A 27887-nucleotide genomic window follows, 5' to 3' on the forward strand; every position below is an offset into this window, starting at 1 on the left:
CTTCCCTTTTCTTTTCATGCCCCGGGGAAGCACAGGCTTTTTAATGTTAAATATAAGATTTTATTACAATAATATTGTTAATCATCTGGTTCCTATTAAAAAGGACGTGCTCATGACATAGCATTAAGTAATTAATATTGTAATTTATTGTAATTAGTAGCAAGAATGTCATGTAGAAGTTAATTTGACATGGACAACGAGTAGCAGAGCCATGATGTGTTCATGTCGTGTTCGACATATTTAAATGTATTTAAAACGTGTTTATTGGTAATCAATTACATAAAAGAATAGTAATTCTATAAGAATACTTTGTTGAGCATTACTGTGTGAGTATAGAACAAATATTGAATGGTAGATAGATAATGGTATTGGTAAGAGATGTGCGAGGGAAGCGATTGCTGGTCTATGCGACATGCTCGTGGTGCCTGGCTCTAGCTTTGGGGATTTTAATTTTTAAATTGATTATATGACATTTTAAGTTATTGTCATTTTAAATTGAAATATATATTTACTATTCAATGCTATTATTTCTATATTATCTCTATAATAATTTTACACTCGTAATTTTATTGATTACAACGATTTTCGTGAGAAATTTCTTCAAACAATGATTATCTTGATAATTAAGTCAAAACGTTTGAGTAATTTTGGTGAGTGTTTTTAAAGCACACATCGTTTTATTATAATTTAAATATTCTATAATGCTATAAATTTAAAATGCTACTTTAGTATGTTTTAATTCAGCTATATGCATTAAAAGTACTTAATAATAATTTGGTTTGACTTTATATTATGTTTTGTTAAGGTTCCTTTTGCGTTTCAAGATTAATCATGGAAATCAAACCTGTGACCAATTGCTTATAAGGCTGACACTCAAACCGACATTAAATCAAATGTGTCATGTTCATTAGCAATGTACACCCGTTAGCCAAGGGCCGGCCACGCTTTGTGGTTTCACTGGTGTTTCAACAGAATATGATCAACTTGGAGGTGATCACTTATGTTCTACCAGATAACCTGCAAGCTACTTCTTTCTTAGGGTAGGACGGGGCACAAAGGTCCAATTTAGCAATTAGTAATTATACTGTGAAAACTAAACCCAACAAAAAACACAACAAACAGTTATCGAACCGGTTGATTCAATATTTTAGAATTATATCTTTCTACTGTTTTTCTAGACCTGGTAGTATGCCTCTTTTTGCCCCATAGTAGGGGTAAAAAGGGCAAAAATGTCCAATATTTATTTTTTTATTTTAACGGGTTTTATGAAATAATACTGTAACATATAACTACTACTCAATGAAGTCGAGTTAGTAAATCTTTTGTGGGACGATGGATATGCTTAACAACATGATCTCAGAAAATGTTCAAAACAAATGTGTTACGAAATTCAAAAGAATTGTTATTAGAAGTTTATGTGGTTAATGTTACTATAAGTTATAAATTTGAATATAACGAAATTTTGTATAAAAAAAGAAGAAACCCGCTGAATTTAATTAATAAAAACGTAATTAATAATTTGCAAATGTAAAAAGAGAGGGCAGTGTGGAACTGAAAGTTTTTGTATGATTTGGCTGACTGTTTACGGCTTATCAATCAAAATCCATTATAGAAGCAATATTCACTTACTTTTGTATCTCGCTGTATCTCCGTTAGAGTGGTTCTTCTCTCTCGCACGCATTGTTTGTCTTAACGCTAGTATATTATAACTTTTTGAATATTGTTGCATTTTGTTATTGCGGCATTGGACAACAACAAGAAAATCTATTGCGAATTATAAGACACAGCCATTGACACACAGAGGTATGGAAATTGGAGGCAAGTAATATACGGAACACTAACGATAATTATAAGAATAGATACAAGTAAAAGAACAAGCGAATGACCTACTTACTTATAAGCCGTTATCATCTTGCCCATAACAGTGACAATATCTGACTTGTCGATGTTTCAATTGTCGAAATAAATACGTAAAAAACAATTTAGAAAAAAAGTCCACAAACATACATTTTAATTTATCTGAAATTAAAAAAATACGTAGTAAGTGTCGTTGTTTTGTTACTTACACCTATTTTGTGCTATGTATATTAAAATATTATATCTCCTGGTCCTAATCTTTTTTAGAGTCAGTCAAAGTTAACTACACATTTTGTTTTAAATTAAAAGCCTCATCCTTTTTTAAGCCGGCTTTTATTTTTTGAACGTTATAAATAATTCAAATAAGCATCCAAGCGCTCCCAAGTTCATAAACCCAGATGCGTTACAATCCCAATGATTCAGTAACTCTTTTAAATTCTCGAGAGCTTGTAACATATACGTACGGTTAATACACTTCCTGAAATCTCACACAAAGATACTTTGTTCCTCTGGCCGTATGTTGCTATCAATGATCAAGCTTTTACAATTGCAAAATTATTGTATTAAACGAAAATGTTATTTATTTATATGTTTATTGGCTTTGTCTTTAACTTTATAATAATAATAATATAAGCCTTTATTCAGATAGTATTATTTACATATATATATATATATATCCTTAATTAAGTATCTATCACTATCTGGTTGTCTATTGACAAAGGCCTCTTCCAACTTTTTCCACTCTTTTCTATCTTTAGCTAACCTATACCATGTCTTGCCTGCCATCGTCCTAAGTTCATCTGACCATCTCCTGTATTGTCCCCCCGGTTTCCTTTTTAAGTTTCTGGGATACCAGTCTGTGATACATTTGCTCCATTTGTCTATACCCCGTCTTTAACTTTATAAATTCTAAATTAAATTTATTGTGTTGAGTTATAAAGTTTTCGGCGTTATGGTACTTTATAATTTTATATTAATTTTTACAATGTTGAGCCTTAGAGTTCATTAGTTGGTGTGTCCCATTGGGTTGGTAAATAATTTGGGAGAATTTGGGATAATTTTGTAATCCCAGATGATTGCCATACAAAAACATGGTTTCAACAATATGGATTATTTTTTCTTCTAAGAGATATTTTTTTAAAGATTATCATGATTGCAGAGAACTAATTAAGGATAATTTTATAAATCTAAGATAGCTGCAGCGAGAAGTCATGGTTATCATCATTAATTAAGTTCCGATGACTACTAAATCACTGTTCAGGCGGCTATATCACTTTAAGTATATTATTTCTATGGTGTCTCAATGTCAACTAAGATGGTTGTTGTGATGTGAGTTAAAATAAAATTTAGGAAAGCTAGAACCACAAATATTTAAAATGTATTAAACAACTTGAAATAAATTTAAAACACTATTCTTACTACGGCCTTTAAATTCAATTAAAATACAATAATACAGTTATGTTTTTTTGTGGTACTTAACTATAGTTTTAGTGAAATATTTCCTAATATCAAATCAATCAATTTTAATTTTCTCTTGAACTTTATCGGTCTTACAAATAAAATTGGCATAAAGTTAAAACTAAGCATAAACCAAGAATATGTAAAATGTTTACAAATAGACATTTTGCTTACGAATGGTTAGTTCAGACGTATAACGTTTCCCGCGTTTATTCGCAAGGCAGTTTGTCATTCGGAAAACTTCAGAATTATCATTGTTATGACAATGTTGTCAACAATATTGTAAACATTTAGCATTTTCTTTGTTTATCATCAGTTAACTTTATACCAAGTATATTTGTAAGGCCGTATATGTTTACAAAAACAGATATATCATAAATAAATTAATTAGGTATTCCTACCAACGACTCATAATATTTAATTAAGTATTATAAATAAATAACTTAATTTTTTCTTTATTTGCAGGTTTTGCGGCAAAAGCCAGCGAAATTGGCACGTTTTGCCCGCGAAGGAGCCAGACCTAAGCAGACTTCGGAAAACTCTACAAGTAATATTTTTTTTTTCATTCGCTTACTGTAACCAATGACTTTCTATACATATAGAACTTCATTGAGTGTAACACACAACACACAGATATATTGAAACTACGTTAGACCTGATTTCGACGGACGGTCGGACATTGCATGAACAACGGATTCATAGAAATGGAATTTCCGAATTTCTTTTTTAGGGCTCCTTTAGCCTGAAAAAGATGGATAAATGACCTATGAGTTATAAAGGAGCCCTAAATGGATCTTATTAATTCATAGTAACGCTTGCTTTGGTATCATTATGTTATGATATCACGAATAAGTATCATTGTAAGCTATACTTACATAACAGTTCTTATTAATTTAATCTAATAATTTTAATATAATACGAACAGTTATTTTTAATTATAACAAAAGAGCTTTAATGCTTAAAATAATTTGATAATTACTATGTTAAAACATTATTTATAATGAATAAAACTTAAATAATCATAATAAAAGTAAATACTCGTATCATTAAGATCACAGTCGGTTGATAAGGTGCCCATGAAGCCACCAACGTTACCTCTCTGAATAGATACGTATTACGTATTACGTATAAATTATACGCGAGTAAGAAGAGTGAATTGGTCATTACACTCTTGGCTTGCTCATTTTGCGCCTGCGACTCGCGTTCATCAGGACACGGCCATATACAAACAACACTGGCGAATGTAAGCTTGCGGCGGACTCGTCTCGCAAGACATACTCTTTCTCTTTCGTACGCTTTGTACCGCTATCTATCGTTACATGTGAACCTGGCATCATAGCAACATAACACACTTGTAATATGTAGGTACATTGTTCTTATACCAATGAAAGGGTCATACCGGGTAATCAGTAACCTTAAACCAAAGAAAATCAAAATTTTATTTTATTATGGTGGATAGCGATGACGTAGAAATGTTACTACGCTTATATGGTCCTAACATACATGTAATCATACATAGACATCAACAGTACAAACCAAGCTGCAGCGATTCCAACGGCTGGCATGCACAGCCATAACTGGTTGCATGCGCACTACGCCAACATCTGCCCTAGAAACCATTCTAGGGCTCACACCGCTTGACATACATATCCAACATGAGGCGACAATGTCAGTTCTCCGCCTGAAGCTGATGGGTGTATGCAAGAATGATGACTGCCTCACAGGAAACCTCTGGAACAGAGTAAGGAAGGATTTCCCACTCTGTGAGGCACACTGTGATAGAATACCCAAAACACACATCTTTCAAAATAATTACCGTATTCAACTGTACGAAGTGGGAGCAGACCAGTCAGATGTAAATGAACTCAGAATTAACACAGACGGCTCCAAAATGGCAGCCGGAACTGGAGCTGGCATCTTCTCACAGGAACTGAATATACACACCTCTATACCCTTAGGCATACACAGCTCCATATTCCAATGCGAATGCATAGCCATCAAGGAAGCTGCAGACGCGATACTAAGAAGGAAAATACACGGATATTATTACAGTACTGACTGCGCTGGGGAGCAACACCTATAACTCAGCGCTGATATACGAGTGTCACCGATCCTTAGAACGAGCTGCCTCTAACAACTGGGTAACTCTGCAATGGATCAAAGGACACAGCGGTTCGTTGGGGAACAATGCAGCGGATGAACTTGCAAGGCGGGGGTCGGAAACGCAAGTGGCTGGCCCAGGGCCAGTCCTGCCGCTACCCTTCAGCCAAATGCGGTCATGGATACGCTCTCTCACCAACAACCTACATGGAACCCGATGGACAAATGTCTCAGGCTGCAGACAGTCGAAAGAGGCGATTCCTGCACTATCGCCCATACTGACACGTCGACTTATTAGCCTAAACAGACATGACATCCGAATTATGGTCGGCACCCTAACGGGTCACACATCACTGAACAAACACCTATTTACAATCGGCGTTACGGACAGTCCTAAGTGCAGGGGCTGTCTAACCGAAGATGAAACGGTCACTCACGTAATCCTGGAATGTGCTGGGGTGGCCAACCAACGGGCACAAACCTTAGTAAATACAAGGTCGCTGCCAGGAAGTCTGCGAACACCCCAGGAGTGTTCTGAACTTCTGGAAGGAGCTGGGCTGGTTGGAATGACTGGCCAACACTGCACGCAAAATGGACCCAATTAAGCGGTCTAATTGCGGAAACAGGAGCCCTTTACCAATACCAATACCATACATAGACATTGTTTGCCCTCCCTACTCTTATTATAACTCCGGCGAGAAGAGCCAATTTCACAACATGTAAAATAACAATATGATATCACAAGCAATTGTATTTTCTAATAAAAGTTCTGCCAACTGTGATCCCTTTCGTGTCCTAGTTCTGCTCTATGAATACATTATATTATACCTAAGCTTAGTTGCAACATAGTGGAATGTGTGAAACAATTAAAGTAAAACAAAGTTTAAAAACTAAAAAATACAAATTGATAGCCAAACTAAAACCTATAAATTAAGTAGATACCTAATTAATATATATATCGTCAAGTTGCAACTTAGTGGAATGTATGAAACAATTTAAACTAAATAAAACTTAAAAAACTATATAATATAATATAGTATTTCCTCTATACAGTGACACAAATTATTGCGAAAAAAAACAGTTTCGAAACTGTAATTTTTCTTCTTCTTCTATCTGTTTGTGTAGTATGTGTGTGTGGTTTTTCTCCTACAAATCCTGTATAGGTAAAACTAATATTGTTTAATAAAAATTGGATATCGGCCGTGCTGAAGATGGTAAAAATTATGTTGAAAGATAACATAATTTTTTTTATGCGATTTATTTACTATTTTATAATTTGTTGTGGGTGTAATCTACTAATTACTACATGCTTAATTTTTGATTACTTTTAAAATTAGCATTACACAAAGGAGGTATGCAGCCAAATGCAATTTTAAAAACTCTCCATACGCTTGATATTAGTAAAATGTTTGTGTACCGAGCTATTAATCGGTACAATAAGACCTCCTCTGTTTGTGACAAAAAAAAATCTAGCCGTCCACGTAGTGTTCGTACGAAAAAGGTATAAGCAGTAAGGGTAGGAATTCGAAGAAATCCTGCGCAACATTTTAACAAACAAAATGACCGCATTTATACTCAAAGCCGCTAAGGAAGCTTCTCAATTAGTCGACAGAGTGCAACGTGGACATTATCTGACTTTAGTGATGGTTTGGTGGGGTATTAGCTATGAAGGAGTGACTGAGCCATACTTTTATGAAAAAGGTATCAAAACATCGGCACAAGTGTATCAAGATACCATGCTTGAGAAGGTAGTGAAGCTTCTTTTCAACACCGTGTTCAATAACCAAGAATGGTCCTTCCAGCAAGGTTCAGCGCCGGGTCATAAAGCTTGGTTGAAAACGAACGTTTCGGACTTCATCAGAGCTGGAGACTGGCTATCGTCTAGTTCTGATCATTATGGTCAGTTTTAGAGAGTATGGCTTGCTTTAAACACCATGATAATTTGGATTCCCTCAAACAATAAGTATTTTCCCATGGAAAGAGTGCGTGCTTCTATTGATAAATGGCCTCAACGCTTGAATGACTGTATTTCAGCCAATGGAGACCACTTTGAAGAAGCTTTTTACATTTTAAATTGTTTTATATTTATGTATTAAGCTAACACACTGTAAAAGTAATAAATATTATTTGCAATTGAATTTTTTTTTTCATTGTTTCAGTATTTATGGCAAGACTACGTATACCCTTTCCAAAAAAAAAAAGAATTAAATAAATCGGTCTCCTCTGTAAAAAATATACGCGTCGACTTGAGCACTTCTTCCGTTTGTTTTTGTCGGTTTAAATGGCAAGAAACTAATTGCCATTATTTTAAATCAATATTTACTGAGTCAGCATTTTACATCAAATTCATTTAAATTGTGCAAACTGCAAAGTGATGAGACAAAAATATTCAAACGTTATAAAAACCTCAAAATAGTTACGAGTGTACAAAATATTATCAATTTGCATTCAAATTACCAAAAAAGGAGAATTCTCCATGACAGGACCGACCAGACACCAGCACTTCTTCCGTTTGTTTTTGTCGGTTTAAATGGCAAGAAACTAATTGCCATTATTTTAAATCAATATTTACTGAGTCAGCATTTTACATCAAATTCATTTAAATTGTGCAAACTGCAACGTGATGAGACAAAAATATTCAAACGTTATAAAAACCTCAAAATAGTTACGAGTGTACAAAATATTATCAATTTGCATTCAAATTACCAAAAAAGGAGAATTCTCCATGACAGGATCGACCAGACACCACAAGCGGCGCTCATTCACTTATGAACTACTAATTAAAGCACTCATAAATTAAAAGCCAAGAACGGAAGTAGCGCAAAATGAAATCTTATTAAAAAAATACCGGTTTGATAAATCTAAATTAGGCGTTAACTAAACAACTGTTAAGAATATCAACAACAAGGACAATTTAATAGACCATTACCATTAAAGATCTCGATTGCAAAATTTTTGTGTTGGGTATATCATTATAGAAATCGCAAGAAACATCATGCATGCCTTATACAGCCCCTTAGTGAAATCACCTGGCTGGTACATTCATCCAGAATCGATAGACTTAGAGACCTTCAAAGCATATTCTTATAAAAGCCGGCAACCTCAGAGTTTGGTATTGTGGGTGTCTTTGAGAGGTGATAAAATAAGAAAAGCAGAGATCCATTCGATGTAATTTTAATAATTTCAGTAAACTTCATCCATGGAGGGTGCGAAATTTCGTCGTGCCGTGACGAAACGGCGTGCGTCCAGTATAACGATGAGTTACATTATTGTGCTTGCACATCAAATGGGGAACCAGCTAAGGAAGGCAACTCATGCCCCAGAAGCACGGGTAATTAACTAATATAGCATTAAAGTGTGTAGACTTTACATTAGTATGGTGAGAGCGATACGTTGTCTTTTAAACTGTAATCTCAAAGATATTGTTAATCAGTTCTGTTTAGATTTAGCGTCTTGTTGCAATTTCAAATTATCCGTTAAAAAGAGTCGGTGAAAACATAAATGAAGAGAATAGTTATTCTTAGATATAGAGAAACTTCCAGAGACTACAAATCACAAGAGCGTTGCTAGCCTTGTCATATCGACCTAGGAACCACGGATGTTTTTATTACAAATCAGTTGTTCGTACATCTCCATACACACATATGCTACTGGAGGTATTTGTCTTTTCAACGAGGTCTTCAAAACGTTCCGCGTAATGGACGTGGTAGAAGTCGTACAATGATGAGATGTCTCTAGGTTACTTGATCCTAGAGATGCAGTCCCGTTAGTTGAGTACTGTTATTTTGAGCCCCAGCTTCTTGCCTTTCAAATTTATCCAAGAGTTTGATGGAGATACGGGCAATCGCTCGCCTTTCAGTATTCTGGCACTTGGTGACGCAATAAGGAAAGTATTGATGAAGTGTATTGATATAGCTAAGATCCTGATGGATATACTGAACGAAGGTTCGTGATCTTCCTTCCTAATCCTTCCTAATCCGCGATTTGTCAAGAGGGACCTTGACGATATGTCGAGAGACCTCTGCATGGCTTGTAAGTTAGGACTCCTCTTCTGTATTATCACATCATTCATTTTTCAAGCATTTGTAAGCAATAACTTGCTGTGCCATCTATCATGATAGTGGTAGACTGCTTGATATTCCAAAAGTCTAAGTTAACAGTGAAGCGGGGTGCCATGGTATGGTTGCTTGGCTTAAACTGCTCCACCGAAGGTTTGGGTAGGGATATTCCCTCCCACTCTGGTAGAAAACTTTCTTTTATGTGGTCAAATCATTAACATAAATATTTTCTCTTTAAGGATCGCTGTCATATTTGAAGAAGGGTTTGGGGGTCGGGCGTCAGTACTCAACCCATACCTATGCGAAACAAAGCAGCACTGGGCGGCTACTTGAAGGTGGTTTTCCGTGTGAGTGTGATAGGATCTGGGAGGATGGGCTATATAGTTAAACCGAATCATGGTAGTTACTATGATTCGAGGATTTAGGAGTTTTCCGATATTCTTTTTGCAAATCAATTTGGCGTGATCAGGACGAAACTAAAGTTCATATACGCTCTACGCTGCCACATACACAATACTAACAGTATCAAGACGGATATCTGGTACGATAGGATTCCAGGCGGTAGAAATATTTAAGCGGTCTCCATGGTTCACGTTCCTATGTTCCTATATAGGAACTCCCGCGATTACAATGGATTGTAAACACTCCTGCGAGCTGAGACGTATCTTCAAGTCAGCGCAGGTGGTGTGTGATCTTTTTAAATACGCGAAGAACTGCGACACAATATATCACAACTCAAAAATGCTGGAATCATGGTAAACATCCCATTATTATTATGAACTGTTTTAGCTTATATTTTTAAACGGTATAATTTAAATAGAAGTGTTCATTATAGGTTACTAGCTGACCCGACAAACGTTGTTCTGGTCATAATAAAAAAAATCTTGCGAGTGTAATTTCGTAAAATTTATTCTCAGCTGACCACTAATCGCCCACTATCTACCAAATTTCACGTCTCTACGCCTTATGGTCATAGAGATATCGTGATGAGTCAATACATAGGTGGCAATCTCATATATACTTATATATAGATTTAACCAATTGAGGTACGTATTGTCTGGAGATTTAATAAAAACTTTTTATATTCCGTTTGAAGCAATCCTAAAATAAGTTAAATAGTATATATTACGCACAAACTCCGACTTACCTACAGAAATATATTTTAAACGTAAATAATTTGTACCATTGTGCTCTTAGAGCACTTCTTAACGCATGAAAATTTATATTTAATATATTATGGAAGGAACAATTTTTTTTTTTATTTTGGCATTTATAAAAGTTTCGTTATAATTTTTTACGCGTTAAAATTATTGCAACGGAATAACTTTAGCTGTATCAATATTGTCCGTTAGTATTTTTTATTATTTGAGAATATCCATGAACATTAATTTTCAAAGCTAACTTACTTAGAGGAGTAAGCTTCTGTATACAAGAATCGTTATAAAAATCAATCTTTTTGATGATCAAACAATAATAATATCCTGACGCAGCGAAACATTTATTATTAAAAATATTTTGACTCTAACATCTAACATACTTTTTGTCCAAATTACTTTGTAATAGTTCACATAAACAATCTTTTTTTGTGTAGGCAATTCTCATTACAATATTCAAATAGAAATTTGCTTGCACGATGACATTTCGAGTAGAGCTTCTTCTTTCTCGTAGTACCTCGTAATTGCCTGGCGTCGCTACAGTATAGTTGGTATACGTCCATGGATGACCCTATGTCATGTTACTAATAAAATAAAATGCTCACAAATGATTTACGGTATGTGTGGATTGATGTATCTACTCTACTCAATAACTCCGGTCTTTACGTATTCATTTACATTTACTGTTTTGACTTACTCGTGTAAAGTTATATGTATTTGACGTTTGAGTATTTTTGTAGCGTCACTTTATATAATATATTGTAGATGAAATGATTTGTAAAACGATGAAGCTTTAAATAATGATTTAAAAGAGTGCCAATGAGTTTCTTGTTACTTCTTCTCATAAAAGCTCAACCTTTTGCGAAGTGGCGGTAAATTAAAAAAAAAAAGAAATGAAAACTAGATATTCATAAGTATGATTTCCTTGGCCTACGTGAATAAAGTGATTTTGATTTGATTTGATTTCATTTCAGTAAACTTCATCCATGGAGGGTGCGAGACATCATCGTGCGGTGCAGAAGCGGCGTGCGTCCAGTACAACGACGAGTTACATTACTGTGTATGTACCTCAAATGGGGAACCAGCCAAAGAAGGTGTTTCTTGCCCCAGAAGTACAGGTAATAATTCTTTTAAAATGCTATTTCGTAGCTTTAATTTGTGCTTATAAAGTCAGTAATTAAAGTATAAGATATAACAGAAACAACTTGTACTTTGGGTTCTGACAGATATACAAACGTAATCTGCAGTGCAGTTGATATAAAAGAAATACGCATATAAATGCGGGTCACAAGGCGAATTAAATACCTAAACTAACATACCCCCACAGTGGAAGGTGGCTATTTCAGTCTATAAACTTCACAATATGTTATGTTTTTAAAGTGATAACCCTCACTTCTAGGATTATTACACAAATAAAATTTTGAAAAACAAAATTTTATGAACACGTCACATGGCACGGAACGCGGTTATCAACTGTAAAGTAGATACTGTAAATGAAGCCACAACCAGAGTTGAACAAAGCAAATTTTTTAACGAGGCGGTACTCGAACGGTTAGCTCAGTTAGTTAGAGCACCGGCACGGAACGCCGGAGGTCGTGGGTTCGAATACCGCATTGTTCATAAAATTTTGTTTTTCAAATTTTATTTGTCTATAAACTTCAGACAAACTAATTGAATTGACAGATACACGATGATGTAATTAAAATATTATCTGTTAAATCACGTTTAGGTACTCAATCTGAAAATTTAGAAAAAATCATGAGTCAAAATGAAATAATGCATAATTCAGTTTGATCCAAATCATAAGAGCTGGTACCAAGATAAGTTGCTCGATCTTAGATTTGATTCTGTTACATAGTCCGGATGTACCAATAATATAATCATATTGTTGTTATTTTTTCAAAACACCCACAAATCGGGTGAAATTTCGTGAATTCATAGCTGACCTCTACCCGATGAAAGAAAAATTCCAACCAACTTTCAAGTCTCTGGGTAAGATGGTTCCGGAGTTATCGTGATGTTCATTTCAGATGTACATAGGATATTATCTCTTTTAAATTTCGCAAGCAAATTGAATAATTGAGCGTTTTACAAGGGGTGTCATCTGTTTTTTTTAATGAAAATAAGGTACGAGACGAGCAGAACGTTCAGCTGATGGTAATTGATACGCCCTGCCCATCACAATGCATTGCTACTCTGGATTTTTGAAAATTATCCAGTAATTTCAGTAGGTACGGCGCCCTTCAGACCGAAACACAGTGCAGCAGAAATATGCGCCGTTGTGGTATCCATCTAGCCGGCATCCTGTGCATAGGAGCCTCCCACTGGTAAACAAACGCTCGCTGCTGCGAAGTATGACTTGGGCAAATTGGCAACTCATTCAATTGCTATATTTTGGATATTAATAATTGTAATTGTACGATGACTATCATAAAAACAGGTTGGACGAAGCAGACATTATTTCAGTCATCAGGTACCATGAAGTCTTAAAATATAAGTTTAATAGATAGAGGCGAGTGCCAGAGCCGAATAAGCCCTTGTTCACTAGTAGGTTCCAGAAACAAATTAACACGTAGTATTTTTACAGTTTTAATTTTTTTTTTGTATCACTACTCTGCCTTATTTTTCCTTTTTTTTTGCCTCGGCACTTTGTAAACGGCGCGGTTTGAATTGTCCATAAAATATTGCGGCATATCTATATATATATATATATATATATATATATATATATATATATATATAAGAGATTTTCACGTATATAGTCACTCATCACGATATCTCTGGAACCATAAGGCGTAGAGACTTGAAATTTGGTAGGAATACTTCTTTCGTCGAGTAGAGGTCAGCTAAGAACGGATTTTACGATAATCCACCCACAAGATTTTTTTTTATTATGAACAGAACAACGTCTGTCGGGTCAGCTAGACTATCTATATAATATATACTAGTGGACCCAACAGACGTTGTCCTGTTTAGGAGGTAGTTCAATTGTGAATCTAAACCATACTCGAATCCACCTGAAGACACACCGAAAGTTTCATTAAAATAGGTCCAGCCGTTTAGGAGGAGTTCAGTTACAACAGACGCACAAAATAAATATGTATATATATGAAGATAATGTAATTTTTTTTTTTGTGATAATAAGGGACGAGACGAGCAGGACGTTCAGCTGATGGTAATTGATACGCCATTACAATGCAGTGCCGCTCAGGATTCTCAAAAAACCCAAAAATTCTGAACGGCACTACAATTGCGCTCGTCACCTTGAGACATAAGATGTTAAGCCTCATTTGCCCAGTAATTTCACTAGCTACGGCGTCCTTCAGACCGAAACACAGTAATGCTTACACATTACTGCTTCACGGCAGAAATAGGCGCCGTTGTGGTACCCATAATGTAGCCGGCTTCCTGTGCAAAGGAGCCTCCCTCTGGTAATATATACATGGTATATATATATGGTATATGTTTAAGGCTCTTTTACGCCAAAACTACTGATGATATCGACATGAAACTACCAACTTTCGATGCTAAATTTATCCTAGATGCTTTATAGCTACTTTTTTTTTTTTTTGTATAATTTATTTCCTTTTAAAATTCGCCCAGCGGTGCGGGCGGGAATAGCGAGTTATACATATAACGAGAAGGCAATTTACATTTTGCCGAAGGTATATTTCATGACACCGAACATTTGTAAACGGACGACGCCGTATGTAAAATACATAATCATACAATGTACCAGCGATGTATATTTTAGCTCCGTAATTAATTGTTTTATTGTTTATTCCAGTACCTCTTACTCAACGCCAGGCCATCCACAACGTGATCCCTCCTCGACCATCAAATGCCAGCGAGACCAGAGCGTCGTACGCAGCATCCCCGCCTCCCCAGGTGAGATCCATCATCATTATCAACACACGTTATCTTATCAACCGACGCGGACGCGCTACATTGTTGCCCCTTGTGTAACTCACACAAAAAACAAGCGACTCCGGATCGTAATCCTTGTCTACACAGGTTAATCAATCAAGGGGCTAAATATAGCCAGTTAATTGTTTCTATTTTCAAGGAACAAAAAACCCGGACTATTGCGATTCTGAATCGCTGACCGAGGGGTTTAATCGCAAATTTTGAATTTTTCCCTATAGGTACTTGTAGTAAAAGACGGTACATTGCCAACTTTCTTAGCTAAGGTCAACGGAAAATACCCTATTGAATTTCGATACGTTTGTTGCGGCATAAACGGCCATATCTTTTTTTACGTTGACATACAAGTTTGAATTGCACAGCCTTAAGAGACTGTAGATCTGAGTATATCGACACTACGCGTTCCCGAGGTAAACGGTCTTGACAGCCAGACGGACGGAAAGAAGGACAACGAAGTGATCCTATAAGGGTTCAGTTTTTTTCCTTTTGTGATACGCAACCCTAATAGTTGACTGGTATAGTATCCAGCTCTGATTGTAAGCGATAAGTGAAACTCTTGCTAAGGCGATTGAAAAGCAATTTTCTGCAGCACCAGAGGAATCGCAGGAACATTGCAGGTCTTTTAAATGGTACACTAGTGTAGTCGAAATTACTTAATTTACATTGCACCAATGTTAATTAAACTTTTCAATGAATAAAAGTCATCCTGTATGATAAATGTTCAACCTAGATCAACTGCTTAATAAATTAGTATTTTCTTTTCTTTTTTCGACTTTACTAAAAGACTATATTTTAAGTATAGATATAAAGCTATAAAATGTCTACATTTGTCGCTTTCTACTCATTATAATTTAAGTAAAAAAGTAATTGTCATATCAAACATACTATGCCAGTCTAGAAACTTTATCTGAGTTTTTTTATTAGTTAAAAGCTAAAGAATGAATAAATGTATGTTTATTATAGATTAAAAATGTCAAAAACGTCTGTGAATTAATTAGTTTTAAATCATAAATATAAAACGTCGTCCCATGTTAGGGTTACGTTGAAATATTATTATTAGTCCGAAACTCAGTATTTTCCATAGCTCTGATAAATATTCATAAATCTATCTACGAGATAACATTGTCTACGGTTTGATCAGCCGAGATGGAAATTATTTGACGTAACTAATGGACAATCCTGATGGAGATGTTTTTGCTTTGAAAAATAATTTCCAGTGGAATATTTGTTTGACATAAATAACAGAGCCTTTTTAGCCTATTCACTTGAGTTTTGAAAGAAAATATAACATGGGTATTTTACTATATATAAAATACAAGTTGACCCGGTAAACGTTGTTTAACTATAAAAATTATTATGAGTGTTCAGCCGTTTATTCTCCGACTTACCGTTTAAATCCGACTACCACGAAAAAGTCTTTTCATCTTTCGGTTTAATAGAATAAAGCCTATCTCACTAGACACTCTCAAAAAATATTACTTTCTATTAGTAACAGAATTTTCAGAATCAGTAGATACAGAGTTTATATCCCCTAGAAAATTGTGATAATTTTAACTTTTTATATTATTCTGCTATTCGGGACACAGACAAACCCGACAAATTAAAAATCATGAAATTCGGTCCAGCCAATCTCCAATTTATAATTGTTCGAACAACTATATTGTATAATGTATGTAAATTGGGACAAAGTATTCTTATGATGATCTCACTAATAGATGAGACGCTATAGCTTGTAAGGATAGATATATACGATGATTGATGGTAATAAAAAGTTATAGGTAGCTACGGCAATACATTCCTATAAACTATGTTAAACGATTTATTCCGATCAACATTAACATGCAGATTTAAAAACGCGTGAGCAAGCCACGTAAAGCTGCTTGTGGGAAAAATATGGCGTGCTCAAATGTGCGCCTGCTACCTTTAAGGTTTGACCCTGCAATTTCTGGATAGTAACTGAAAATGTGGCGTTTAAAATTGATAACTACCCCGAGGGCAGACGTCCAACATTTCTATACGCCCGTCCCATTTACCCGCCACCGGACCGCAACATAATATCGTGCCCTCGGTTGTTTATCGTCATAACAATTCAAATATCTGTCCAAATGATGTAGTGTAAAAGACAAAGTTTAAATAAGGATCAATTTGTTTCTACCAAATGTGCGTTAGAGATAATATCTAATCGCCTCTTGTATAAGATTCAATTTAGAATGCCACTCATGTTGGATGGTATAGTTTGGATATCTGGTAAAATATATAATATTTTTTCGTACAGGGAGTGAATTCTCAATCAAGTGGTGAAATACTGACGGACGCCACCGGCACCGACTCCTCATTTATCGGTGCAGGGTTGTACGCTAGCACCAGCGCTCCCTTCATCATCAGCACCGTCGCAGGATGCGCCTTCCTCTTAATCCTCATCTTCGTCATGGTCTTCTATTTGAGGAGGCGAATCTGTGAAGTCGATAGAAAAGTGAAACAGGTAAATAAACTAATTGTACTTAGCTTCAGCTTTTCTAAGCAACTGCTACATTATTAACTGCATGCCTTCGTGCTTTGTTACATTGTGTTCTTTTACTGTGATAATTATAAATTTAAATCATTAACTCAAAATGTTTTTCAAGGGTTAGATCATGTTAGGGCTGACCTCATAGAAACCTCTAAATATGTATCAAAGAAGAGATTTGTAGGTTTTAGGGAGGATTCTATATAGAGCGGGGCAGTTAACGAAAATCCTAGAATATATTATTTTAGTCGTAGTATTTAACGTGTAAGTATCTCACATTACTAATAGTGGAGATGAGCTAAATGTTAAGCAAATGAAATGAAATGAAATTTATATATTTGTATGAGTCGCGGTAAAGTCGTTCTTATGAATTGGTAGTTGCACAGTACAATTCGCCAATAAATCGAAATTTTCAATCTCGATTCACGATACGGGCTATAGTCCCGAGTGAAGCAATGCCACTTGCGATTGACATTGTCTGTGTCTGTTGCCTCTTCAGTCTTCACTGTTACATATTATTTGCCTCTTCTCTTATCCCGCATCCCGTATTCCACTCTTATCATCTTATGGCGTTGGGGCACGTTTATATTTTGTCTCTCCTCTATTTGATTTTCGTATTTAACAAGTTTCCCACAAGAAGTTTCAAGATTAATGTAGATACTGGATTCCAAAACTATGGTTTTTGTAATTTGAGAAAGATACAAAGTATACTTAAATTTTTATTTCGAGATATCCAAGATATAAGTCCAGAGCTAAATAGTAAACAATTTTAGTTAATTTGTATTTAATGTATGCTTTTATTGTTAAATATAAAGCGCATATTAATAATTATGAATTATAATATTAAATGTATTAAATTTTATTTTGTTACACTCAAATTGCTGACAGATCCAAGTGGAGCTTCAAGCGCCATCTAAAAAAGTTGCCAGATGTCTCGGAAACTACGCACTTTAGGGCAAAAATTATTGAGACCATTGCAAACTAAACTGGCCTATGCTTCATGCTCAATCACGGATTGTGGTGGCAGGATGTTCCTGAATCAATTAAGTTATTTTGATTTGATGTGAGTTGATGACTTGTTTTGTAACTTAATGGGGTGGCGTGGGCATATTAATCATAAACCATTAGGTGTTTAAATCAGTAACTACATAATAGGTACTCATAGTAGACAAGGAGCTACTTTCTTTGAAGAAATACTATCGACCATCTCGTTAGTCATTTCCTGCAGGCCAACAAGCTACTTATTTTTGGCATAAACATACATAATGGTAGACGATCTTCTGTAACGTAGATTCTATAATAACTACTATTGATTCATTCCATTACCATCTCTCAAGTTAAGTCACAATTTTCATACAGTTCGTTTACTATAAGCAATTATTGTCAGTAAGAACATAATATAAATAAAGAAGGATAGGACGACCCATTCTGCAGAAACCACAATAATAGTTTCATTCATAATAGTCGTCACCATATAATGTAAAAGGATATCCAACGTTCTTGATTGCGATACAAGATGTTGTGAACAATGTAACTACATAATAGCAGACAAGAAACAATAAAACTAGCTTTGCAGAATTCACATTAATCAATGTCGTTCTATTTATAATCGTCTATATCTGTTATGTTATGATGTCCTTCGAAATCATACCTTTCGAAAAGGACATGACAGGAAACAAAGAACAAGCCAACTCGCATTGCATAATCTACAATAATCACTATCACTACGATCCATTCATAATTCAAGCTCGGTTGCTATACAAAAACCTCTTAATTAGCATGTGGTAGACAAGACATTAGATGACTGGTTTTGCAGAATCCACAATAGTCACTGATGTGCCATTCATAATCGTCACCATCTCGCGAATCATGTCCGCTGGCCATCACGCTCGTCCACGTGACATCGCTTTGCCAACGTCTGCCCATTATGTTTGTAGCGTGTACGGCCCGGCGAGCCACTGCTTGCTGACCGGTATATAACGAACCCGCAGTACGGCGTGTGCGGAGCGGCGACGGCACCGCTGAGCGCCCCGGGTTCACCAGCACCGCATCACACAGCTGCTGATGACAAGGAGCCGGAAGTCACTCTGCTCGAGAGGAGTGCGCTCACCTTCTTAGAAGAAGCTGGGGAGGGCTGCTTCGGGAAAGTACATAAAGGTAAAGATAAAGCTGTCTACAATTTACTTATACCACTGCGAATTTTTACTATTAAAGTCACTCAAGAGTCAAAGTCATCGACACAATACGGTGATTTAATAAATAAAGCCACTGTTATAGTGTTCAATATTTCATGAGTGAACATCTTAGGAAGTTACTCAAAACAATACTTCCATATTTTTAAATTAAAATTTATTCATTTGCGATGCTGACTCAAAAAACTCTGGAGTTGCGTAGACGTCGCTCCATTGTGTGTATTCTATCGCATTTATCACGGGGAGTGTTCCGAAGAGCTGTTTCACCTGATTCCTCGCCACGCCACAAACTAAGAAATCATCCCTACCAACTGGGTGTGTGACGTCCCTCCACAGTGCGAATTTCAAGAGGAACGTTCTTTCACGTACCATAAAGCTGTGGAATGAGCTCCCTTGTGCGGTGTTTCCAAGACGATACGACATGGGTAACCTACCTCCAAAAAGAGCGCATACGCCTTCCTTAAGAGTCGGCAACGCTCTATGTGTAAATATTATAAATTATTTAAAACAAAAAAGTTTTTATTTTAGGTGTTCTTCGTGTCAATAATGGCGAGCAGGTAGTTGCCATCAAAGTGCTGAAGGACAGTGCCGGTCGTAACGCTAAAGAAGACTTTATCCGGGAGGTGTCAATCATGTCTGCTTTCCGCCATTCAAATATATTAAGTCTAATTGGAGTTGTTTACAGAGGTAGCTACTATAAAAAATATTTTTCGCATACAAGATAATATGTATAACATAATGGTAATGGCAACTAAACAATTGATTTCATTGCAGATGACATCAACGCTAGTCCCTGGATGGTTTTCGAATATATGGAATGGGGCGATTTAGCTGGGGTCCTACGTGGGTCCCGAGGCGTAGGAAGAGTAGGACCAAACATAGACGATACAGATTTATTAAGAATTGCACTACAAGTAGCCCATGGTATGCAATATCTTGCCTCCCGAAGATTTGTCCACAGAGACTTAGCTGCACGGAACTGCTTAGTTGGGGCGAACCTCTCAGTTAAAATTGCAGATTTCGGCATGTCCCGAGATGTTTACACGTGTGATTATTACAAAATGGGCGGTGAAAGACCAATGCCAGTGCGTTGGATGTCTCCAGAAAGTATTGTTTATGCTCGATTCACCCATGAATCGGATGTGTGGTCGTATGGAGTTGTTTTATGGGAAATTTACAGTCGTGGGAAACAACCATACTATGGATGCAATAACGAAGATGCTACCAAAAGAATTATTAATGGAATACTGTTAGTACCACCCGAAGACTGTCCACAATTTGCCTGTAGATTGATGAGAGAATGCTGGGCCACTGATCCCAGGCATAGAATTGGCTTCGATGAGATATGTAAGAAGCTAGAGATAGCCGCAGCCTCAGGGGGAACCAATACGCAGATAAGATTGCCAAGACCACCGCCCACTCCCCAAGATTCCACAGGATATTTAATTCCCACCATAACGACGGGCAATGATTATTTAAAGCCCCTTCCAGATCTCGATCCCGATTCTGAATCAAGTGAGGACGAGGATATCGATGACTATACCTGACGACCCGCCCCCGTACCAGCATCACAGTACATGCTACGGTCTTCCCCAATGGCAGCCCCGAATTCAAGTGCATTCACATATATTTTGTCCCGAATTAATGATGAACAACTATGAGTTGAAATTTAGCCGATATATTGTGGAAATAAATACTCAATAATATTATATTAGGTACTATGTGTGTTTTTGTACATATTGTTTTATATCAATTCAATCGTATAGTTATAAGTATATATGTGTACTGCAGCTGTTATAAAGGTACAAATTTATACCTAGTTATTTAATTTAGGTAACGTGCCATAGCTTAACCAAAAATGTATATAAATAGATCTAAGGATATTAATGTAAATTATAGCAAATCGACTTATTAATCGTAACACTAATGTAACGTAACGTTTTTGTATATAAGTTTATTTATGCTTCTTTTCAAAAAATTTATTTTCGGCGCTTTAATGGATACATCTATCCGGAAACGCTCCTGTGATTACTCTGGTGTTACAAGAGAGTATGGGCTGCGGTGATCACCTACCATAATGCTCTGTGCTCGTTTGCCCTCCTCTTCCATATAAAAAAGTGAAATCATCATAAGCGGCCCTAGCACTAATTTGTGGTTGAAAGTTTCATTCGAATAAAGTCTGCTCGAGTCGAAGGAGCGTGCTCAGGCAGAGTAAAAATTACAAAATTATTTTAAACAACTATAAATTTATATTTTTGTAAATGTTATTACTTAATTATATGATAATAGAACAAAAAATGTCGTATTTCGTATTAGCCTTACCTTTAAAAGTTTCCACTTCTACTGTGTGGTCGTTAGACCCCATCCTGGTGATCGTGTTAAGGGTACGTCAAACTAATAAAAAATATTGTATTTTCAGCGGTTCTTGATACATATTTTACAAATAATCAAGCAAATTGAGGGAGTATTGCGGTTTAAAAAATTTATCTATTTCACATAATTTTTGTGGTTACCCTAGGATAGGATGAAGTATATACCAGGATATGACCTGCAAATAATAATACCGTGCATGAACGACATCACAATATACATTAAGTGTTAAGAAACAAAGGATGAGAACAATATTTTGTGGCTTTTTAAAGGTTTCTGCTTTTTTTGTTGTTCGCAAGTAAAGATTGTCTTACGCGTCGGTTGTCATCTTAATTTATGTATAAATTCTCCGGGACTCACAGTAAAATAGAAATTAACTCAAAAGGTAATACAGTGGCTATATACAAAATAACTAATCATAAGAAAAATTGTGATATGTTATAAGTTGGCCTGTGAAAGACAGAAGAAAATATAACTTATACCTAATACGTCAGTAGAATTTTTTGTTGATATATTCCTTGCTTTGTAATAAGATCAATATAAAAAAATGAGCAGAATATTAACACGTGATAAAGATTTCGATAAGTTTAGAAATTTTTTGACATAATCAGTGTAGCTTTAACCGAATCAGTAGTAAGTTCAAATTAACATTCTCAGAACAAAGGCTAAGTTTGTCCATCATATTCTACTGCTTTTTAATTTGTCCGAATTATACAAGTCCCTTTCGAGTGTACGAATCCAGAAATCCCGTTATTAGATACTTCATCCTAGGTGGCTATATATAGGTACGTTATACCACGGAGTAGGGATGGATACTTAGGTATTAATTTATACTGAAAGTGCAACTTCTTGTAATATTATTCTACAATAAATAATTCTTATCAATGTGTAAACTTTTTAATCAATCTTCTCTTTTTCTTTTAATCTTTAGAGCTCACAACGCAAAAGTCCTTTATCCATCACATACATAGATTATTCCTATCAATACACAGTTGAATTTAATGCAATTACGGCGTTATTGAACGCCGTAATTCCACTTGAATATTTATAAAATATAAACTCAATGTAATGTCAGTACATAATTGAAACCAATGAAATATCGTGCTTGTCCTCGCCAGTAAATCAATGCAACACATTGTATTTTTTTTATTACAGCTAATAGGCAAAGTTGTAAAAATATCTTGAATATAGGGTTGACAAAGAAATACGGATTACTATTAATACTTTTTATTTAAATAATATACAGATTGCTTGTTTCAAAAATAAATCACAAATGTAAATGATGTTTGGTAATAATGTCTCATGATTATTAACATTATCAACACCCAATCTAGCTGAAAGATTCACTACGTCTGCAATGTGCGCTCCTTCCTCAGTGGATAAAGGTCTGCGTCGTTCAAATGGTTTGTTTTTGGATTTATTGACGATGGTCCGACGAGGGATCTCAAAGTGCTACTCTGATTCCGTGTATACCACGTTATTTTGAATTAATAAGCGAACCTTCACACACGTGATGGATATCGATTAAAAATAAACCCTTTTTTTCCTTCCGGATAAGATCAAATTTTAATAACACTAAATGTTAGCTAACGGCCGTTCCCAATATATTGTGTGGGAAAGGTTAAATCAAATCAAATCAAAATAACTTTATTCATGTAGGTCACGGAAATGACACTATTGAGACACAAAAAAATATTTTTCTTATTGAATCTACCGCTACTTCGTAAAGGGTTGATTTAATGAGAAGAAGTAGCAAGAAACTCATAACGTTATTAGAAGATAAATGATTTTCTTAATGATACCACAGACTGGGAATGAAGCGGACACCCTCAGGCTCTTTAATTATAAATGTTTATTGTATGATATTACATTGTAATCCTTATTTTATTATCATAAAAAAAGCCCGCTGAGTTTCTTGCTCGTTCTTCTCAGGTCGGAGGCAGTCTATTTTGAATGTGTGGTAGTTTTTGAAGTTCAATAAGTGATTTTGAATCCTATTTTGAAAAAAAATGTTTGAATTTGAGTATGAACTTTAATGAACTACCGGTCGTGTTAACACGACGTTAACGTTAGCTTTTAAGTACGAGAAACGTCGTTATTCATAAATATAATGGAAATTATCGTGGAAAGGAGAATGCAGGAAAATGGGCTATATTGCTCACTATCATGCGTCTGAACCAAGTATGCATACAAAATTTTCTTTTAAATTATAATGTAAGTAGTATATATTTTTTTTAGTCAGATGCGAACAGGGTTTTAAAATCTATACGAATAGAAAGTAATTTATCGTTTCGAACAAACGGAACAGCCAAATTAAGCCGGAAACGTCAGCGTCACTAAAACACTCACCGAATAATACCAGTATATTATGAACTCCCTTTTTAAAGCGAAAAGCAAGGATAACTAAATCAAATTAAAACCGAAACAAACCTAACTTTTTCCACACCACTGGTTAAATAATAATTGATAAAATCACATTAATATGTTCCGTTTGCCGAATATTAATAAACTGCATAGAGAGTCATAGAAACATATAATATGGATAGGTATCGATATCTTTTTAACTGGTAGCTTTGGTATGCCAATTAGATCTGCACTACGTGTTTCTTCAACTTATTTTCGTAGCTGTTTATTGAAAAGCAAAGTATGCTTCGCCAAACATTTTCACTGCGACAAACAGCAACAAGCGACAAAACCGAGTATTTACACTACCACAACACACACAACAGACTATACTACATACCATCTAGATCGTTAAAAAAATCCTACGGTCTTAAAAGCTTTTCATTTAACATTATTAAAATACTATAATATCCATTAAACCGTGGACTGATAACACTAGTAATCATTGACACGATTCTACTAGGTTACCCGTCGCCACTGTTGAAACTACGGTAAACCAAGATCGTAAGTAGAAACACTGGTTGAAATTATTACAGGTTTTGTGTATATCTGTATGTTTTGACATAATGACATCTTCATCAATCAACTTATCACTGATCGCAAGACCGTTGGAGAAGAAAAGTATTAAATAGTTAAAGTTGAATTTCACAACTGGAAAAATCGGAAAACCCAGTGATTTCCTGGATTAACTTATTTTTCTGGTCGGTGATTAGTGTTTTCTTGCTTAGTTTAACGTCGAGTCCAGCAATCCTACACTAAAACTGACAATAATCTTGTTGTAAATTGAAATTGAAAAAATCATTAACTACAAATTCCCTGTTCATATCTTATTGATTTTTGTTTTACATAATTTTGAGAATGTTTCTAATGTATTACCGATGATTTGGTTAAGACGCAAGAATAGCCCAATTTTCATACAAGGATAGGAATTGTCCTTTACTTATAACACATTAAAATACTAGGTATGTGATAAAAATACCTATTTGAAAAATATTGTGAATTCGTTTTTTGTGTGGTGTAACAAAATACATACTTTTATGTCATATAATGTACACGGTAGTTTTTCACAATTTTTACTAAGTATTTATTACCTATGTAAATTATTTTTAATGGTAACAATGAGGCGGTATACGATTAATGTAAAAATTTAAAATATTTACTTAAATGTCATGTAGGTACAAAGATATATTTTATTAAAAATCAAATTGAAGCGAGATGTTTTACTTGTGAAGTTTCGAAAGAAGGCAAGTAGGTATACAAAGATCCAAACCATACCTATATAGATATAGGAATTTAAGATAATGTATGTGTGTATGTACCTAAAAGCCAATTAAAATGAAAATGTACTCATATAAAGGACGTCGTGACGACTCCGACGAACATAGTTAGGTTCGTGCCGGATAGGTGGCGCTGGTGGCAAAGACTTTTATCTGTTGAAACCTTGTTGAAACAGATCAAATTGACATTAAATTCTGTTTATATCTTAGCATATATACAATATTCTAACATAGGTTTATATGTATCTTCTTAGCTATATTGGCAATCGAAGTTTTAACCCCCGTATCAAAGCTAACTCCCAGCTTTTTTCAAAATGAGTCAAAATTACAAGAACAAAAATTTATAAAAAAGTATGAATTTAAATCTCATGTTTTTATTCTGTTTTATAAAAACGAATAAATACTGACTATTTTTTAATACTAAAACAACAATTATCGGTCCAAACGCGAATGCGAGACGAAAAACGATATTCCTACTTCAATATTTTTTTGAGATTCTTTTCATTCGGGAATTCATACTTGAACTAAACGTTTTTATATAAAATGTTAAAATAATTATTACGTTTCATCGGTACGATTTACTGGTCACTTCTTGACTGTCATTCTACCAGAACTCCAATAGTTCAACATGCCTGATTTTAAATTATTGATCACTTTGCGCCTGAAAAAATATATCAGCAATACGTCGTCTAGGATACTACCTACGGACATTAATGCGCAAACTTTTGTATTTTGAAGCGACGACGTGAAATTGGAGATGTCAATCTACCTACCGATACACTTACAATATACCAGAGTATATACAAACGCGTAAGTAAGCGAATCTAATGTAACTGTAACTGACTCTGTCGGTCATCTATACGATAGTATATCTAAGTCTATCCTAGCCGTGTTTCGACTTATTAACTGGAATCATTAGGTCTGCAACATTTTTTGAATTTGTTATCAGTTAATACTAAAAACTTTAATTATACCTTCTGATAAACACAAAATCAACACAAACTCCATGAAATCATGTTGTTTCTTTTTGACTAATTGAAAAGCAAATGCATCTCAAGAATTAAAGGGGGTATGGGTAGTTGGAAATTCTGCCACAGATCGCACCCTTACTATAAGTCGTTTATGAGTCTCATTGATGATATTCGACTACGACAATTACTTGTCCATAACTATGTTATGGTAGACTTAAATATCCTGATGGCATAAAATTTATTCGGCCTAGTATCGTTAATTTGCTCCTAAGATTTGAAGAGTTCCATAACTTTATCATAGATTCCGTAATTATAACCAATCCAAACTTTCTTTGAAGTATATCCTTTCCAATAAAAAAAGAATCATCGAAATCGGTTAGCGCGATATTGAGTAATTCGTAAATTTATCACCCACTTTGCACATACGTATAGTAGGTATGTATAGCAAATTTAAGACTTTTATGGTTTTCTCATGGATGCCATAGTCAGATCTGGACCAATTATGGGACCACACGCGAAGCATCAGCTTTCAAATAAAAAAAGAATTATGATAATCGGTTCACCCAGTCGAAAGTTGTGAGGTAACAAACATAAAAAAATACCGACGAATTGAGAACGTCCTCCTTCTTTGAAGTCGGTTAATAGTAAAGTGGAATTAATAGAGAATTTTGGGTTCACCCTATTCTTTCAGAAAAATTATTAAAGGTTCAGTTTAAGCTTAAGTTAAAGTAAGACTGTTTCATTTATTAAACATTCAGTTCTAAAACTATATCCAAATAAATTTGCACACTTCATCCGAAAATTTATATACACGATACAGTGCTGGTCTGTTTTCTATTTCTTGAATCAACATCGATACATTGATGTCTAGCGCCATGATACACGTCAATCACTACCAAGTGCAGACTAGGACTCACAGAACACTTTTCTTTTTAGTCTAACGAGCTAGGACTACAGAGTACAGACTAAAGTGAAGCAAATGTTTTTTTGTACGGCGCACTTTTTGTACGGCGCGGTGCAGCGCGGTTTGTCAGTTATACGAAGATATTTTTTGTGTTAGACATTTTTCTGGTCGTTTGCGGTACTGCTTATAATTCTATATGTCTTATATTCACAAACTAAAAAGTGCGTCACGGATAGTCTGTCGTCTGCGATAGACCTTATCGTACAGGGTTTTTAACATAACTAATGTATTTCTACTATATTTATTACATACCTTATCTAAGCAATTTGTTATTTTAAAGTGATATTCCTCACTTCTGGGATTAATTATTATGCAAACTAAATTTGTTACCATAATCTATGAACGATGCGGGACTCGAACCCGCAACCTCTCGGGATAGACCTCCAACAGACTATCCAACTTAGCCAACCGTTCGAGTACGCATATTAAATCTGTATAATAATTAATCCCAGAAGTGAGGGATATCGTATTACTTTAAATAAGAAATTGTTTAGATTTGAAAGAGCATTTGCAATTTTCTAATATGCAATTATTGGAGTTGAACAGGTTATCAACTGTAAAGTAGAACCTTTAGATGGAGCTACAACCTGAGAGTTGAACAAGATATACCAAGCGTTGGCTACTCAACAAACTAGGACAGACAATACGACAAT

General features: G+C 35.1%; 1 protein-coding gene across 4 annotated transcripts in view; it reads left to right on the top strand.

Moving 5' to 3' along the window:
- Nucleotides 1–22504, top strand: part of LOC126972640 (tyrosine-protein kinase transmembrane receptor Ror-like) — a 78032-nt gene extending 55528 nt beyond the window's left edge. Inside the window, exons 2-10 of one of the 4 annotated variants that reach the window (XM_050819512.1) lie at nt 3781–3862; nt 8603–8746; nt 9713–9820; nt 11602–11745; nt 14415–14515; nt 16827–17033; nt 18995–19214; nt 19778–19936; nt 20024–22504. In XM_050819512.1, coding sequence (XP_050675469.1) covers nt 3781–3862; nt 8603–8746; nt 9713–9820; nt 11602–11745; nt 14415–14515; nt 16827–17033; nt 18995–19214; nt 19778–19936; nt 20024–20796 — 1938 coding nt within the window. In that variant the 3' untranslated portion in view covers nt 20797–22504. The remainder of the gene's footprint in view (nt 1–3780; nt 3863–8602; nt 8747–9712; nt 9821–11601; nt 11746–14414; nt 14516–16826; nt 17034–18994; nt 19215–19777; nt 19937–20023) is intronic. The other 3 variants (XM_050819514.1, XM_050819513.1, XM_050819515.1) reach the window with 3 other exon arrangements.
- The last annotated feature ends 5383 nt before the right edge of the window (nt 22505–27887 follow it).

The sequence above is a fragment of the Leptidea sinapis genome, chromosome 27 (genome assembly GCF_905404315.1).
Source record: "Leptidea sinapis chromosome 27, ilLepSina1.1, whole genome shotgun sequence".
NCBI lineage: Eukaryota > Metazoa > Arthropoda > Insecta > Lepidoptera > Pieridae > Leptidea > Leptidea sinapis.